This window comes from Nansenia antarctica, assembly GCF_963989245.1.
Source record: "Nansenia antarctica genome assembly, chromosome: 1".
NCBI classification, from domain to species: Eukaryota; Metazoa; Chordata; class Actinopteri; order Argentiniformes; family Microstomatidae; genus Nansenia; species Nansenia antarctica.
In genome coordinates this window covers 42,986,832-43,003,918 of record NC_137674.1, presented here as the reverse complement: position 1 = coordinate 43,003,918, position 17,087 = coordinate 42,986,832, and the positions used below count along the sequence as shown (strand labels likewise).

The window sequence follows — 17,087 nt, the reverse complement described above, 5'->3', positions numbered from 1 at the left end:
AGGCTAATGAACTGGTGAGATCAGTGGAGGCTGGAGGTAGAAATAGAGGATGAGCTCATTGTAATGCATAGACTGGTATGGCCACTGGGTGAGATATACTGTAGCCCTGTACATATAATGTATCGCACTTTAAAAACAAGACAAACGTGGGGGGGGGGGGCAAAACAGATACTGTGCAGGTGGTAGCTAGAAACCTTAAGGGCCTTAAAAATCAGGCCTCATCCTTAAAAACTAAATTAATAGAAAGACAAAAGACATTGAAGATATAACATGGACAATGGACATGATGTAAAACAGAACAAACAGAAAACAAAAGAAAGGGAACTACCTGCAGGTTGTCAAACTTGAGGCCAGGCATGGCCAACCTGTCTCTCTCCACGAATGCGGGGCTGTACTGCTGCGTGGCCACTGAGATTAGCACTTTCCTGGTCTCCTCTGAGGGCAGCCAGGCGTCGTAGCGCTTGTCCACCTCACTCAGGTTCAACGCCGTGGCAAATGGGTCGTCGCTGCCCGGGAACACTGCCTGGAGCTGGGTGAAGGCCTGAGGAGGGACCGGGGCTGGAGCTGGAGGTGGGGTTGGGGTTGGGTCAGCTGGGGCCTGCTGTGGAGGCCTGGGGGTGCCTTCTGTTGGATTAGGCCCGAAATAGGAGTTGGGGGTGTGGGTGGGGGTGGAGGTGGTGGATTCCAGAGGACCGGGGGTGGAGAGAGAGCCGGAAGAGGAGAGCTGGCTCTCCAGCACTGGTGGTGCCGTCCCCACAGCGGAGGCTGCGGCCGACTTTGGGGACTCGGCATTGGGGTTGGTGACGGAGATGAAGGAAGAGGAGGTAGTGAAGGAGTCGAAGAAGTCAGAGGCTGGGTTGACGTGGCCGTTGTCTGAGAAGAACTTGCTGAGGCTGGGGCTGGGCTGGCAGACCAGCGGGGCCAGCTTGCAGGGAGTCTCCGTCTCGGCGCTCCCTGCACTGCTGCTGCCCATGCTGAAGCTGGGGGACTTGATGAGTGTGGGTTGGAAGCCGTCGGGCACCAGGGCCTGGGCTTTGGGCTGACTGCCCTGGCTGAAGATGGTGCACACGGGGATGGGCTTGTCCTTGGGTGGTGTGGTCCCTTCAGTGCTGACCTCCAGAGATGGTTGCTCAGGCTTTGTGCTGGTAGGGCTCGGGGTGTCCCCCATGGGTATATTGGAGATGGAGAGAGTAAACGTATCCTGCTCTTCTGTGATGAGGCCTACTTCCTGTTTTGCCTCCTCCACCTCCTCCTCGGGAGTGGTCTCTTCATTGGTCTCCTCTGCCTCCATTTTGACCTCAGTGGTATTCAGTCCAATCAGAGCCTCCTCTTCCTCCGCGTTAGTGCTCTCTTCCTGCTCATCTCTCCCCTCAAACTGCTCCAGAAGCGAGTCGATGGGAACCACGTCATCCTCCTCACTGTTGTTAGGCGAGTCAGAGATCATGACGCTCTCCATCATCTGGTCGTTGAGCTTGTCTAGCGGGCTCTCTGACGGCGTGCTTCCTTCCAGGGGCGAGACGAAGGAGTCCCCACCCAGGTCGATGCTCTCCTCCTGGAAGAGGACATCGGAGGATGCCTGGTGGTGGTGGGTGGCCGCTGGCTCTGGAGGGGCAAGGGTGACTTCGCTGGTGCTGGTGGTCTCAATCTCCACTGCCCCTGTGATGTCCAGGGTGACTGGCCTCTGGGCAGGAGCCTCGCTGCTATCCATCGTACTATAAACCTGACAGATTCAGAAAGTTTGAGCATAGAACAAATGTAGACAGTACTATACTAGGCAAAGTCAACGCTACTGAATTTTGGCTAACACCATTAGTAGGCTACATGAGATTAGATGAGAATGAGAATAAACTCATTTGTTATTGATTCATCTGTAGATTTGATGTATTAATTGATTAGTCCAAACAATACATTAACAAAAAAAGCTTTTGAATGCAATGATATTGATATATACCTCTTCCAAATGCATTAAACTGTGGGTAGTTGTAATGCCATCATTCAGTGGTCACATTATTGATGTGGTCACTCGGAATTGAGTGTGGATGCCCACAATAAAGGCAACAAGGGTTAAGTTTATCCATGTCTTCCTTTGTACTTGCATCAATTTGTTTTATTGTACTTGATTTGGTTATAAAAATAAATAAACCACCCATCCGTCAGCAGTTTTTACTACTCCTTTCAGCCCTACATAAAAGATTAGCTAGATGGGAATGAATGAAGCACCCACTACTACTAGGCTATATTAGATCCCAAAGCTGCTAGCTATATCCAAGCAAACCCAATCATGAATCATGTATGTGGTTAGGACTCCCTACTCCAAACAATAGGTATTTAGTCATGATGTTGAGTCTGTCAATAATGTCTGTCCAGAACGGTGACTACCCATCTATCTTACCAGCTCGCTCGATTGTTATGCTAGCTCGATGCTATCGTTAGCTGACTTACTACATCATCAAATAGCAAATAAGAAGACATATGTAAAGATGTGAACACAAGGCAATTAGTTAGATACATAGAGTTCACGTTGGTTAATTTATCACCACGTTATCGCGGTCGTCAGCTGTCAAACGTGAAAAGCGTCAAAGAAAACCTTGATGTTTATCTTACCGTGGCTTCTTCTGACCGATGACAGCTACAGCAACAGTGCGCCTGCGCGAATGTTCCAGGAAGAGACATCGACGGTATCCAAGTGGGACCAAATGTCATATAGTACTGGCGTAATGGTATTCTTGAAAAATCTACGTATTTTTAGCAATACAAATCTGCTTTGTAAAGAAGTTTTACGGATATTTTCTGTACGCTACGCAGGGTTGATTTGAACGTTTGCGGAAGTACAGTAACATCCAGCTGATCCAAGAGATGGGTAAACAGTGCACGGATCTTATAACTGGAACTTTAAATGAAACGTTACGCTTTCTGTGAAAAATAAGGTTGCAGCGAGACGTGAGAAATGGAGGATGATGCACCTGTAATATATGGCCTCGAGTTTCAGGTACAGTCGCTACTACGGAGATAGCTAGTGCATTATAGTGTGTCAAACAACCATAGCCTACATGCTTTTGACAACTGTACAGTCTCAATGAATCTATTCATCAACGATTCTTTGAGTGTTTTTTGTTTGGGTTGAAAGTGATTAACAGTAGAGCACATTGCATTGCTTGATTTTGACCTTGTAGAGTCCTATATGTATTTACATAATCAATGTTAGTTACTGTCCAGTGTAAACAAATACACACAAATAAAATGTAAAAAGTATGGTCCAATGTGTTCTGTTATTTTGGTACCATTAAATGTTTTGTTCTTCTAGGCTCGTGCACTCACTGCTCAGACAGCTGAAACTGATGCCATCCGCTTCCTCGTGGGCACCCAGTCCCTGAAATTTGACAATCAGGTGAGCCAACATATGGACCACCTTTTGGGAGTGTATGGTGTGTTTCTATATGCTGATGTGGAAATAGCCTACAAGATTTATCTGGGTATAGCACGGTTATGTTAGCAAGTGACAGTATCAACAATGTGCCTTTGAGCAAGGCACTAACCCCCCATTGCTCCAAGCAGGGCACTAAGGCTTACAGTATGATGCACTCTGACCTCTCGGTGTGCATGTGAGTAGACTATGTGTGCCTTCGGTAAGGTTAGTGTTGGCAAAAGACACACCTGTAACCCTGTAATTCGACAAATAAACTGATCTTTATTGTGTAATATCTAGGCAATAATGAGATGAAACCAGTAGTCTAATGGCAATTTTTGGTTGCAATCTATGACTAAAACAATGTTGCATTAAAAGTGTTAATGATTTGGGCTTTAAAATAGCAATTAAGTAATGAGATGATGCAGAAGAGCACTGGCCTTGAATATGTGTTTGTTTACAAGGATATGCACATTGCCACGATTAGAACATGTAGCATATTTACATACTTACTTCACTGGTCACTTTATTAGGTACACCTTTTCAACTGCTCATAAACACAAATATTTAATCAGCCAATCATGTGGCAGCAACTCAATGCATTTAGGCATGTAGACATGGTCAAGACGATCTGCTTAAGTTCAAACCAAGCATCAGAATGGGAAAGAAAGATGATTGAAGTGACTGAATGTGGCATGGGTGTTGGTGCCAGATGGGCTGTTTTGAGTATTTCAGAAAGTGCTGATCTACTGGGATTTTCCCGCGCAACTAAGAGAAAAAAAAAGAAGAAAATATCCAGTGATCGTCACTTCTCTGGGCGAAAATGGTGGTGGTTGTATAATGGTGTGGGGGATATTTTCTTGGCACAAATCTTCAGCAACTGTGTGATATTATAATGTCAATATGGACCAAAATCTCAGAGGAATGTTTCCAGCACCTTGTTGAATCTATGCCACGAAGAATTAAGGCAGTTCTGAAGGCAAAAGAGGGGTCCAACCCAGTACTAGTAAGGTGTGCCTAATAAAGTGGCCGGTGAGTGTATGTTTTCAGATTGTCTGTGTGTCCAGAGGTGGCAGCAACGCACACAATTACATGCTACTGTACATTGTATTACTCAATGTTACCATTTGTGAGTGGCTGTCATCATAAAGACATCAACAGTGGACTCAGTACTCTCTCTGACCTTGCCACAGCATCTTTCTGTCTACAGTATAACCACACACCTGCTGCCAACCAATCAAAGAGGCCCTCAGCCTGTCATGGGTCACAAGGGGCTTTAATTACGAGTCTAACGCGATGCTATAACCTAGGGAGGGATGAAGTGAACCACCTCATTCTCATCCATTGGTACCTGCCGATGGCAATGACTGTCTGTGCCTCCCGGAGGAGGTGCTTATTTGGTGCTAAAGCTGATTATTGCGAGTCTTTTTCGAGTCGAGTCGAGCCTCTTTGTGTCTTTGAAAGCTGTTAAACCCGGTAAACAAGGCTAGGTTCATGCTAGCCTGAGGGCTGGGGGATTTTAAGGGTGTGTGTGTGTTTGTGTGTGTGTGTGTGTGTGTGTGTGTGTGTTTGTGTGTGTGTGTGTGTGTGTGTGTGTGTGCGCGCGTGTGAGAGAGTGTGTGTGTGGTTTTCAGTCCTGGCTGTGAGGCTGCAGGCCCAGGTGTAGCCCTGCTGGGACAGGCTTAGCCTTGCCTCCTGTCGCTGGTAATTGGGCTGACTCCAAACCATCCTAATTTGGTATGAGTAAAGTGTGTGTGTGTGTGTGTGTGTGTGTGTGTGTGTGTGTGTGTGTGTGTGTGCGTGCATGTGTGTATGCCTTGCTGAGGTCTTTGTAGAGACAGATGACAGAAACAGTTGGCTATAAATGAGGGGGAAAATAATTAGCGATTTCAGTGAGTCAGAGGGAGGGGGACATAGAGAGGGGGGAGATGTCTATTGAAATATTTTTAGCAGTCTGGTGAGAAAAGGATTTGACACTGGTTCAGATCCAACCCCAGACACATCAAAGACCCACAGAAATGTTCCTCTTCATCTCAACCCCTTAGAGCCGTTAGGGAAATAATGATAATGGACTTATGAATGGGACTTTCTTACTGTGTGCATACAGGGTAGTATAGCATACACTTTTTTTCCGAAACAAATACAAATCAAACTTTATTTATAATTTTGTATAATTTTATAATTTAATTAACATTTGCAAGCCTTTACTAGCCTAATGCAAGGCGATTGATGAAAGTGGTGTAAGTGTAGAAAAAACTATGTGCTGAAGGAACTTGAAAAAAATAAGAGAACCTGAAGTAAAAGCAAGGCTAAGATGTCCTTGAAAGATATAAACTTTAATTTCTCGAATTTGTGTTCCATGTCTAGGCTAATCAAACCTAGAACCCTGAAGTTACCATCAACCTGCCCCCAATCAACTGAGCCATGATGAACCACATAGTAGCTGAATGCCTACCCACAGCACAGTACACTACAGTGTGGACTAGGGCATGCAATTAACAGTAAATCTGTCAATCCTACGTCAAAATATGCGCCACTTTAAATCAGTTGCAATGGTGTCACTGTTGAGTCAACATGTGTGACAACTCTCCTGACATTGTTAAAGTTCTCTGCGCTGGGGCGGACTTATTTTGTCATGCACACATACATTATTTATTACACACACACACACACACACACACACATACACACACACACACACACACACACACACACACACACCTAACCCTAACCCATAATTATCATACTGCTGTGATCCATACAAAACAGACTGAAGCCACGCAACAGAGAAAAAAAAACATCCAGGCTTTTGTTAGCCAGCATCTCTGAGAGTGAGTATTTATCACTGCATTGTACTGTAGTCAATATTGGGAGAGACAGCATATCAACCAACCGTTGATATGAGCCAGCCAAAAATCTCTGGAACATGGAAGGTAAGAGTTCTTTCTCTCACCCATAGTTCAACATCTACAATGTATTGTTCTCGGATAAAACCGTGACGTTTCGGCCGTCAATGGTCTTTATCGTTCTAGAACAATGGAATTGTAGGTCTTGAACCTACAATGAGTGAGAGTGAGAGTTGCGCCTCCTTCCTTCCATGCACTGCAGTCATTACAAAAGACAGGCAGATGATTTCTCCAAGGATAAGGCACAGAGGGTGGAATCTAGGGATGCACGATATGCATTTTTTTCCAACCGATACTGTAACCAGGGAGTAGCTGAAAAGGACTGTATACTTTAGGAAGGGGCTGGTTATCTAACTAAGGGAGCTAAATAGGCAGTATAGGAGGATACAGGCAGGGGGCGACAGCAAACCGTTAGACTAGCAGTTAATGTCGTTAGCATTAGCAAGGGAACTAGCATTAGCATTGGAGCTACAAACAACTAGCATTAGCATTGGAGCTACAAACAACTAGCATTAGCATTGGAGCTACAAACAACTAGCATTAGCATTGGAGCTACAAACAACTAGCACACGGTATTACATATGAACAACACATTTATTACACGACGGTGGTATACATCCCCATATATACATTCCCTCCCGGCCGGCCACACACACTCTCAATCACTCACTGATATGTCTCTGGCCTGAACAGGCTTATAGTCCAGTGGCGTGGTGCGCGTTGAGGCCTGGTTGAATGGCATGTGCGTCGATGAAGTGGTCCGCGTAGAAGCTCCGCTGGAGTCTGTGTTCGCTCGTGGAGGCGACGATTAATGTCCAGCTGGCGTCCCGCTTGGTCCAACGTTGAACACAACTAAAACGGGCTACCGTGGTACACTCGATAATCGCTTTCCTGGCGTCTTCAGTTGCTGCACGGGGTGCGCGCTGCTGAATCCGCCATCTTGGATCGGCTTCTCGTTATTCTCTCTCGTTCTGCTTCTCTCTCGTTCTGCTGCTCACCACACTCTGACTCGCGGACTACTCCCGTCTCTTTATATAGGCACCACCGAACGTAACATCCGGGTCACAGACACACCCCGGATATACTACGTCATCAACATATACATAAACAGTACAATAATAATACATACACTTCACAAACGTATATGAATTGTATAGAAAATAACAAAGGAAATACTAGGGGCAAAAATAGGGCTGGTTTGGGGAAACTAAACTGGCACTAAACTGTGGGCCTTCACAACAGCCGCCCCATGAAACCCTCGGTTTCAGTCAACTAAGAAGGCACACTGGCTAGGCCGCTCCAGCAGCGCGAAGTAGGAGGTGATAGTGTCGACCACTCTGCCTGTCTGCCAGGCGGCGCGCGGAAGGGACTGGTCCCTCACCAGTACCACGGCACCTTCGGACATCTTGTCTCTCTCCCTCAGCAGAATCGTCTGCTTCTCCTCCTTCTCCAGGGCGCGGATGTGCTCCTCGAAGCAGAGCAGAGCGTCTTCCTGGTTCATGTTCTCCAGCGCCTCGTACTCAGCGAAGGAGGGGTCGTCCAGCAGGTACTGCTGGGCCTCGGACCAGGTGGTGCAGTAGGTGACGTTGGCCATGTTGTCCAGAATGCTCGTCAGCGCCTCACAGTTCCTCTTCCTGAGCTGCTTGGCTTGTTCCTTCTCCTTCTTAGCCTGGTAGGCCTTAAACACTTGCTTCTTCTCACTCAGCTTGGGCAGGGCGCTGTAGCGTGGGTCGTTGATGATCATTCTCATGGTTTGCTCCCATGACGCGTCGGATGAACCACCATCCTCCTCCAGAAGCTCTTTGAAGGCCTGCTTGGCCTCCTCTTCTGGGTTCCACTTTACTCTCTTCTTCGCCAACTTCGGCCTTTCCTCCTTGGAGGCGTCTACAATACTGGCTGAGACTTTCATGGCTGACGTGTACTCGACGGAGTTGACGGGTGCGTCAATGCTGACCTCGGCCACGTGAGGGTGCATGGCCACCTGCAGGTGTTCCTCGGCAACAGCTGTTGCCGCCATGGCACGGTAGCGCCACCACCGGGACTCCTTAGTCTGGGAGTTGTAGTAGTAAGGCTTCCCATCCAGAGACTTATGCTCTGTCCACAGAGACTTCTTCCTCGGTTGGTCATCCTGTGGTGAACCATTTGTGGTACTAACTGTTCCAGGTGCACTGGCAGCAATAGATTCCACTCCAGGCGGTCCGGTTGGTTGGTTTGCTTCTTCGGTTCGGACATGGAGGGATGACGTAGCTCTCCCGTCCCTCTCTCTCCACTCGGTAGCGCCTTGGAGGGCCCACCCAAGCGCAGTCTTAACAGCCATCGGGCAGCCTCGTGGTCCTCTCAGCGGAGGACGGAGCGACACGATCAGTTCAGCGTTGTCCGAGCCGATGAGAAGGGTTGGCTCCGCTCCTTCTATCGGATGTAGGTCTACTCCCCGTAGGTGGGGATATCTTGCGCGTAACCTCTCCAGGGGGTAGTCGTAGCGGGAGAGCGCTAGCTGGTCGGCGGTGAAGACATTCTGAAGCCGATGTCTATCCGACGGCCGCCCCGCCGGGGAGATAGAGAAGTTGATTCTCGCCCCGGTGACCTCTTTAAGGTCGCGACGTATCGTGCGCAGAGTCAGCTTCTCCGCAGTCCCTTGGAGCCCCAACTGGCGCGCTGCCCCCTGGAGAAGGATGGTCCGTTCCGACCCGTCGTCTAGAACGGCGTACGTGTCGTACACAGCGTTGTTGTGGTGCAGTCGGACCTTCACCACCTTCAGTAGGACCTTGGAGCCGCTGCTCCGTGGCGAGTCTAGGTAGTAGACAGGGGTTTCCTCTTCCGCTGCGCGACCGGACCTAGGGCTTCTGTTGCCCTCCGTGGACCTGGCGAGGGAGACCTCGTGTAGGATGTTGAGGTGGACCTCCTCACAGCGGTTGCACTTCCTCCTCAAGGTGCAGTTCTTCGCCAGATGGTCGCGCCCACAGTTCCAGCACCTCTCGTTCTCCTCGAGCCACCTCTGCTTGTCCTCGGTACTCAGGTTGTTGAAGTCACTGCACTCATTGAGCCAGTGCTCGCTGGTGCAGTACGGACATGGCGGTGGACCTCTCCGTCCCTTTGGAGGGGGTTGAGAGGAATCCTTTCCCTCAGGTCGGGTGGTCCTCTCTCTCCGAGGCTCCTCCTCCGTGTACAGCACTCCTACTGGGCGTCCTCTGTTCGAGCTCGGCCCGTCCCAGCGGTCTCCCTTCTCCCTCTCCTTCTTCGGCTCAGCGTAACCCATGGCGTCTACGTTGGTGTCATGCACTTCCTCCAGTAGGAACTCCGCGAAGGCAGCCATGCTCAGACCCAACTTCTCGGGGTTACGAACGCGCTGCTGTCGCCGGAACCTCTCCTGCCGGAAGCGTGGGATCTTGCGGAGCAGCCGCTCTACGTTGGAGGTGCTGTTGATCTCGCTGGCGCCAGCTGGGCCCTGCGTCTTCAGCATCCCAACCAAGGTGTGCACGCGGAGCGCGAAGTCATCCAGCGCCCGGTCATCCTTGATGGGGGCCTGCTGTTCGAGGGCTTGCAGTTCAGCAAGGGCGTGGTTCCAGGGACGACCGTAGCGGGCATCCAAGTCAGCGAGCGCTCTGGTGTAAGGTGTCGGTGCGGAGGCATGGGCCAGTACCATGTTGTGGGCTCTGGGGTTCCTCACATGCTGAAGGAGAATCGCATATTTGTAGGACTCGGAGCAGGAGTTGTCCAAGAGCGTGTCTAGGCAGATGCGTAGCTCCACATACTGGCTCCTGTCCTCGTCCTTGAAGAAGGGGAACTTGGGTCCCTCCACCTGGGGGAACATCCTGTAGTGGATCATCGGTGCTGGAGTGACGGTCTGGGTGTCCGGCCTGCATGCATTTTGGTGCACTGGAGGACCTAGGGGTGTGCTACGCTCTTGGGGGAGGACTCCCCTCCCGGGCAGCGACGCTGGCTCCCTCTGGGCCGCGTAGCGGTCGGGTCCCTGGTCCTCTTCCTTCCAGGTGGTCAGCTGGGCCTGTAGTTGGACAGTCCTGGCGGGGGTCATGGAGCCATCGGCGGGGGGTTCAGGAGATGGCACTCGAGAGGGCCGTGCGGATGATACTCTGGAGCTACAGGCCGACGGAGTTCTGCTGATGCACACGTCGCGCATGGTCTGCATCATTTCCTCCATCTTCTCTGCGTGCAGTTGCTCTCTCGCCATCTGCCTCTCCGCCGCGCGTTCCGCCCCCTCCATCTGGAGGCGCTCGCGCTCGTACTGGATGCGTTCACGTTCTAGCGCCTCCTGGCGCTGTCTCTCCGCCTGGAGGCGGTCGCGCTCCATCTGGAAGCGTTCACGTTCTAGCGCCTCCTGGCGCTGTCTCTCCGCCTCGCGTTCCGCTCCGTTCATCTGGAAGCGTTCACGTTCTAGCGCCTCCTGGCGCTGTCTCTCCGCCGCGCGTTCCGCTCCGTCCATCTGGAAGCGTTCACGTTCTAGCGCCTCCTGGCGCTGTCTCCCCGCCGCCTCCATCTGGAGGCGCTCGCGTTCTAGCGCCTCCTGGCGCTGTCTCCCCGCCGCCTCCATCTGGAGGCGCTCGCGCTCGAAATGGATGCGTTCCCTCTCTAACGCCATCTCGGCCTGTTGGCGCTCCCGCTCTAACGCCATCTCGGCCTGTTGGCGCATATATTCTGACAGCGCGGCACTACTCCCTCTGGAGTGCAGGCTATCCGCCCCAGAGGCATAACTGCCCACGGAAGCCCTGGACCGGTAGGAAGCCACTGAGCGGCAGGAGCTAGGTCTCGAGCGCGCCGTACTGGGAGGCAGATCGTTAAGGCTGAGGCCCTCCCTCTTCCGCCCGCAGGCGCTGTCGGACCGGGCCTCTCCTTCCTGTTCTTCCGTTTCCACGGCAAAACCCTGCGGTTCTGCCATCTCATCCTCAGGCTGGTGCTCGGTGAGGGCTGTCTCAGTGCTAGCCACCCGCGCGCCGGCGGACACCTCGGCCTCTCCGACCACTGTATCCCGTGGAGTGCGCTCCTCGCTACCACTCAGTGAGCTTTCGACCTCGAGCTCATACTCCTGTAACCTCGGAGGCAACCGCGGGACTCTCTGTGGTCGTGGCTCTGGCTCCGGGGGCGGAGAAGGGGGGGTAACTGTCTGGTCTGGTTGGCTGCGCTCAGCCATGCTATCACTACACTACCTATCCGGCTCGAAGGACCAAATTGTAACCAGGGAGTAGCTGAAAAGGACTGTATACTTTAGGAAGGGGCTGGTTATCTAACTAAGGGAGCTAAATAGGCAGTATAGGAGGATACAGGCAGGGGGCGACAGCAAACCGTTAGACTAGCAGTTAATGTCGTTAGCATTAGCAAGGGAACTAGCATTAGCATTGGAGCTACAAACAACTAGCATTAGCATTGGAGCTACAAACAACTAGCATTAGCATTGGAGCTACAAACAACTAGCATTAGCATTGGAGCTACAAACAACTAGCACACGGTATTACATATGAACAACACATTTATTACACGACGGTGGTATACATCCCCATATATACATTCCCTCCCGGCCGGCCACACACACTCTCAATCACTCACTGATATGTCTCTGGCCTGAACAGGCTTATAGTCCAGTGGCGTGGTGCGCGTTGAGGCCTGGTTGAATGGCATGTGCGTCGATGAAGTGGTCCGCGTAGAAGCTCCGCTGGAGTCTGTGTTCGCTCGTGGAGGCGACGATTAATGTCCAGCTGGCGTCCCGCTTGGTCCAACGTTGAACACAACTAAAACGGGCTACCGTGGTACACTCGATAATCGCTTTCCTGGCGTCTTCAGTTGCTGCACGGGGTGCGCGCTGCTGAATCCGCCATCTTGGATCGGCTTCTCGTTATTCTCTCTCGTTCTGCTTCTCTCTCGTTCTGCTGCTCACCACACTCTGACTCGCGGACTACTCCCGTCTCTTTATATAGGCACCACCGAACGTAACATCCGGGTCACAGACACACCCCGGATATACTACGTCATCAACATATACATAAACAGTACAATAATAATACATACACTTCACAAACGTATATGAATTGTATAGAAAATAACAAAGGAAATACTAGGGGCAAAAATAGGGCTGGTTTGGGGAAACTAAACTGGCACTAAACTGTGGGCCTTCACAACAGATACCGATATTTACCCGCTTCTCGTGGCCGATAACCGATATGATAACCGATATGACAACAGATATAATTTCACAGTTGATAACCTGTAGTTCATGCACACCTGAAGGTAAGAAAGGCTATGTAGTGAGCAAAGATTGATGATTTAATATTCCATAGTGATCTCACTAAATCTAACTTACATCACTATTGTTAACACAACAAAGAGAACACTTCTGACTCTTCAAATGTTCATTTATTATTTCCTCTAACAAACAGAATCTGTTATAGACAGTGCACAATGCTTTTTTTAGCCAAGATCTGGCCTCCTTTTATGAAAACAAAAAGGCTCACCTAAGAGTAATTAGATCAAAAAAGTGTCAAAAATAAAGTGTTGTCTATCCCTGTAAATTGCATACATAAAATATCAAAAAAATAAATAAATAAAGTGCATCAGTCAATACAAAAATAAAGACTTTTAAAGAACCAAAAGTTTTATAGAACTTTTACAGAAACTAGTGCCAAATGGCTGCTTAGTCTGCAGATAAACAGAATGACACAAGGCACATAGTAGGCTACACTAGTATGCTTAATAAAGCAACTGAAAAGGGCTATGCTACTTTTAGTGCATGAGGATGAGGTCGGTTGTGATAAAGCCCATCAAACGTTTTGCATAAGAATTCAAAATAAATGGCACTGACATGGAAAAACAAAAAGTTCAAGTTTTCCTTGTAAACAACTTGTCTTGTATAGCCTACATTCACATTCTCACCTAAATAATAGACACGTTTTCCATTGGTGTTCCCTAATATACAAACTGAATACAATTCAAATGCGTGTTCAATAGGCCCAGCAGGCTCGGCTGCCTTCTGCTACTAGTGTTGATATTCCTTCATACAGCGTGCTTGCAATGGAGAATCTTAAGGTAACTTATGAGATTCGTTGTGTTGTAACTCGTAGACCTTTGCCCTCCTCTCCGAACTTTTGTCGAACATGTGTTGCAAATTGCAAACGCACTATTATATATACCGGTATATATATATCTGCCTCAGAAACTCTGCAGAATGTCTATTATATATATATCTGCCTCAGAAACTCTGCAGAATGTCCACACCGGGGAAGACACGTTTCGCTCTCGTCTGTACGCAGGCGCAGCATCATGAGCGCGGAAACCGGAAGCAGAAATATTTCCGGCTTCATATTATCGGCTCAATATCGGCAACATTTTTATAAAACCGATAAAAACCGATAAACATTAATTTCCCATTATCGGGCCGATAAATATCGGTGCCTATAATCGTGCATCCCTAGTGGAATCCTAACTCGAGATCTGCTTGCAGAAGTCAAATCATTGCCTAAATTTCCCATTGACGAGACATGTCTAAATGGCGGAGTTACGCACGAGGATACCAAGTTAGGACTCCACCCATAATGTACTACCACGGTCCTAGAGGACATGACAACGTACTAGGTGCAAAGCCTTGTGGCCTCCCATCCATTCAGCCCCCAACTCCCTCTGCCTCTCTCACCTTACTGAGTACCACTCCAGCCCTGAGAGGGCCATGTGAACAGTACCACTCCAGCCCTGAGAGGGCCATGTGAACAGTACCACTCCAGCCCTGAGAGGGCCATGTGAACAGTACCACTCCAGCCCTGAGAGGGCCATGTGAACAGTACCACTCCAGCCCTGAGTGGGCCATGTGAACAGTACCACTCCAGCCCTGAGAGGGCCCTGTGAACAGTACCACTCCAGCCCTGAGAGGGCCATGTGAACAGTACCACTCCAGCCCTGAGAGGGCCATGTGAACAGCTGATGGTGGAGGGGGTGGGTGATGCTGCCCGCTGTGGCATTTTAAAGGGTACCGAGATAAAGTGCCTATGCCTGGTACCTTTCGCCTGCTTCTCTACCCCCCTGCCTGCTTACTGTCGTCCGGCGCGACGAAAGAGCTTTAACTAAAGAGGCCCGAAAGTGGAGGCCCGCTCTCTTTATCTTCTATATCCCCCCCAACACCTCCCTCTCTCTCTTTTTTTATTTTTTATTTTTTTCTTCTCCCCTCCTAACGTAATTAAAACGGGCCGGGATGGAAGCCCAAGTGTGAGAGAGGGACGAGTCCCCCCCCCCCCCCCCGGTACTGTATAACCGGGCATAAATCACCCATGGGACTTCTACCTCCCACCCATCCACCCTCCACCCCCACCTGCCTCAGACCTCGGTTCATTCAGGGGCCCTATTACCAGGGCCCTCTTTCTCCTTCCAATTACCCTGTCCCACATACCACCCCCCAATTTATTTGTATGGCTCCCCTCCATAAAATTATAAGTTTGCGTAATAATTTTTTGCTCAATGTGGTCGAACCCAAGGTTAATGGCTACCTCCCTGACTTTGAGGCGGCTGAAGAATGCCTTGGCTGCACTGCTCAGATTGCTCTCCTCCTCCTCCTCTCCTCTCCTCCTCTCTTGCCTGTAAAAGAGTACAGGGGGAGAGTGGGGCCTGGAGTTATAGTACAGTGCAACCCTATTAACGATCCCCATAGTGCGGTGCAACCCTATTAACGGTCCCCATGGTGCCGTGAGAGTGTCTTGTTAGAGTGACTGGTGTTAATGGCCGTATCAAACCTTGTGATCAACCCTTTTAACAGGATACGGTCCTGAGAGTAGATCCAATATTTCCAATGTAGATTTCCACAGTGGCAAATATACAAATGTCCAATCAAACAAAGTTTTGTGATGGAATGGTTTCCTTCTCTTCTTCAGTGTGTAGGATATGTGATTTGGAATCACGCTCTTGTAATGAGGTAGCTGCCTGAGACATGTAAACTCAAGTGCTGCCCTTGGACTTGAGGATGTTATCTTGACTTAGGCCTAATGATAGATGCTTGTGCGAACTCAGCTTCATACGCCACCTGTCAAAAGTGTATACTAGTGTGACGGGCTGTGTGGGTTGTTGTTGGTGGGTCTCTCTCACTCTCCGGGAGAAGCAGATCCATTCTCCTGGCCGGCTGTCCTAACCAGCCTCATTGCTTACACCTGGGGGTGTGGCTATAAAAGCAGGCACTCCCCATTCATCTGAGACCTCTCTCCACATCAACACCTTATTCTGTTATGTTGTGGAATTTCTAAATTATTGGTATTATTATTTGACACCTTACAACATCCTGCATTCACACATACACGCACCCACTCACCCACACTACTGCTTACTGATGGACACGCCTCATTCACACATACACTCACCCACACTACTGATTACTGATGGACACGCCTCATTCACACATACACTCACCCACACTACTGATTACTGATGGACACGCCTCATTCCATCCACTCACCCACACTACTGATTACTGATGGACACGCCTCATTCCCCTTCTTGTGAGTATTATTTTGCCTAAGTTAATAGATCTTATGTTCTTTTATTGATTCTGATGTGTGGTCTCCTCTTGGCAAACACACAAGCAACAAAAGAAAACCACAAATGTAATTATTGTCTTTGTTAATAAAGATTTACAAAATTATAACAATTATATATGTATTAGGGAGCACTTTGAGCTGCAACGTTTGCATGAAAAGCGCTATACAAATAAGGTTATTATTATTATTATTATTATTATTATTATTATTATTATTATTATTATTATAGCTGCTGGTGCTTAAACACAAAAACTATAAGTAGCCACTGCTCCCCAGACCTGGAATACTTGACTGTTAAATGCCGACCCACATACCTCCCGAGGGAATTCAACGCAGTGTACATAACAGCTGTTTACATTGCACCAAGCGCGGAGGCTAGCTTAGCATTAGCCCGGCTACATGACGTCATCACTGGTGGACAGAGCACAGATCCCCAGGCAGTACACATAATAGCGGGGGACTTTAATCATGCTGACCTGAAGGTAGTCCTACCCAAGTTTTATCAGCATGTTAAATGTGCAACAAGAGGAGATAACACACTGGACAAGGTATACACCAACATCAAGCTTGCCTACAAAGCCAGACCGCTAGCTCATCTAGGCATGTCTGACCACGTGTCCATCCTCCTGATCCCAGCCTACACTCCCATGAGGAAAAGTGCTCCCATCACCACTAAGACTGTCAGAACCTGGCCAGCAGGGTCCGCTCCACTGCAGATCTGCCTGAATGACACCTCATGGCAGGAATATGAGCATGAGGACCTGGAACAGTTCACGTCGTCGGTTCTGAACCACATAGTGAACTGCACCAATTCAGCCACCGTGGACAAACGTGTCCGGGTCTACCCCAACACGAAGCCATGGATGACTGAGAAGGTCCGACAACTGCTCAAGGAGAGGAACAACGCCTTCTCAGCGAAGGACAAACTGCCGTACAACACCACCAGGGCTAACCTAACCTAACCTAAACCGTGGCATCCGGGAAGATTGAGGAATGCTTCTGAGCAACGACTCCAGGCGGGTGTGGCAGGGGGTTCAGCACATGACAAACTTCAGAGCCAACAGGCTCACAGCCGCCAAGGGCGACCCCCTGCTGGCGGAAGAGCTGAACTCCTTCTACGCCCGGTTCGACGAGGGGCGAACGGAGGTAACCACAACACAAACACCACTCTCTCCTGCTCTCAGCAGCCTCACCCTCACAGAGCATGAAGTGAGACGCGTGCTGAAGGCGGTGGACCCCAGAAAAGCCTCAGGGCCG

General features: G+C 49.4%; 2 protein-coding genes across 2 annotated transcripts in view; one reads left to right on the top strand and one right to left on the bottom strand.

Annotated features, from left to right (window-relative positions):
• trappc12 (trafficking protein particle complex subunit 12) overlaps positions 1–2,621 on the bottom strand; it is a 28,058-nt gene extending 25,437 nt beyond the window's left edge. Inside the window, exons 1-2 of the mRNA XM_080533172.1 lie at positions 2,605–2,621; positions 329–1,720 (exon numbers count right to left, since the gene is read on the bottom strand). Of these exons, the coding sequence (XP_080389298.1) occupies positions 329–1,708 (1,380 nt within the window). The 5' untranslated portion in view covers positions 1,709–1,720; positions 2,605–2,621. The remainder of the gene's footprint in view (positions 1–328; positions 1,721–2,604) is intronic.
• A 244-nt stretch (positions 2,622–2,865) lies between these two features.
• The window catches only part of eipr1 (EARP complex and GARP complex interacting protein 1), a 60,400-nt gene continuing 46,178 nt past the window's right edge, over positions 2,866–17,087 (top strand). Inside the window, exons 1-2 of the mRNA XM_080550588.1 lie at positions 2,866–2,989; positions 3,305–3,388. Coding sequence (XP_080406714.1) covers positions 2,948–2,989; positions 3,305–3,388 — 126 coding nt within the window. The 5' untranslated portion in view covers positions 2,866–2,947. The remainder of the gene's footprint in view (positions 2,990–3,304; positions 3,389–17,087) is intronic.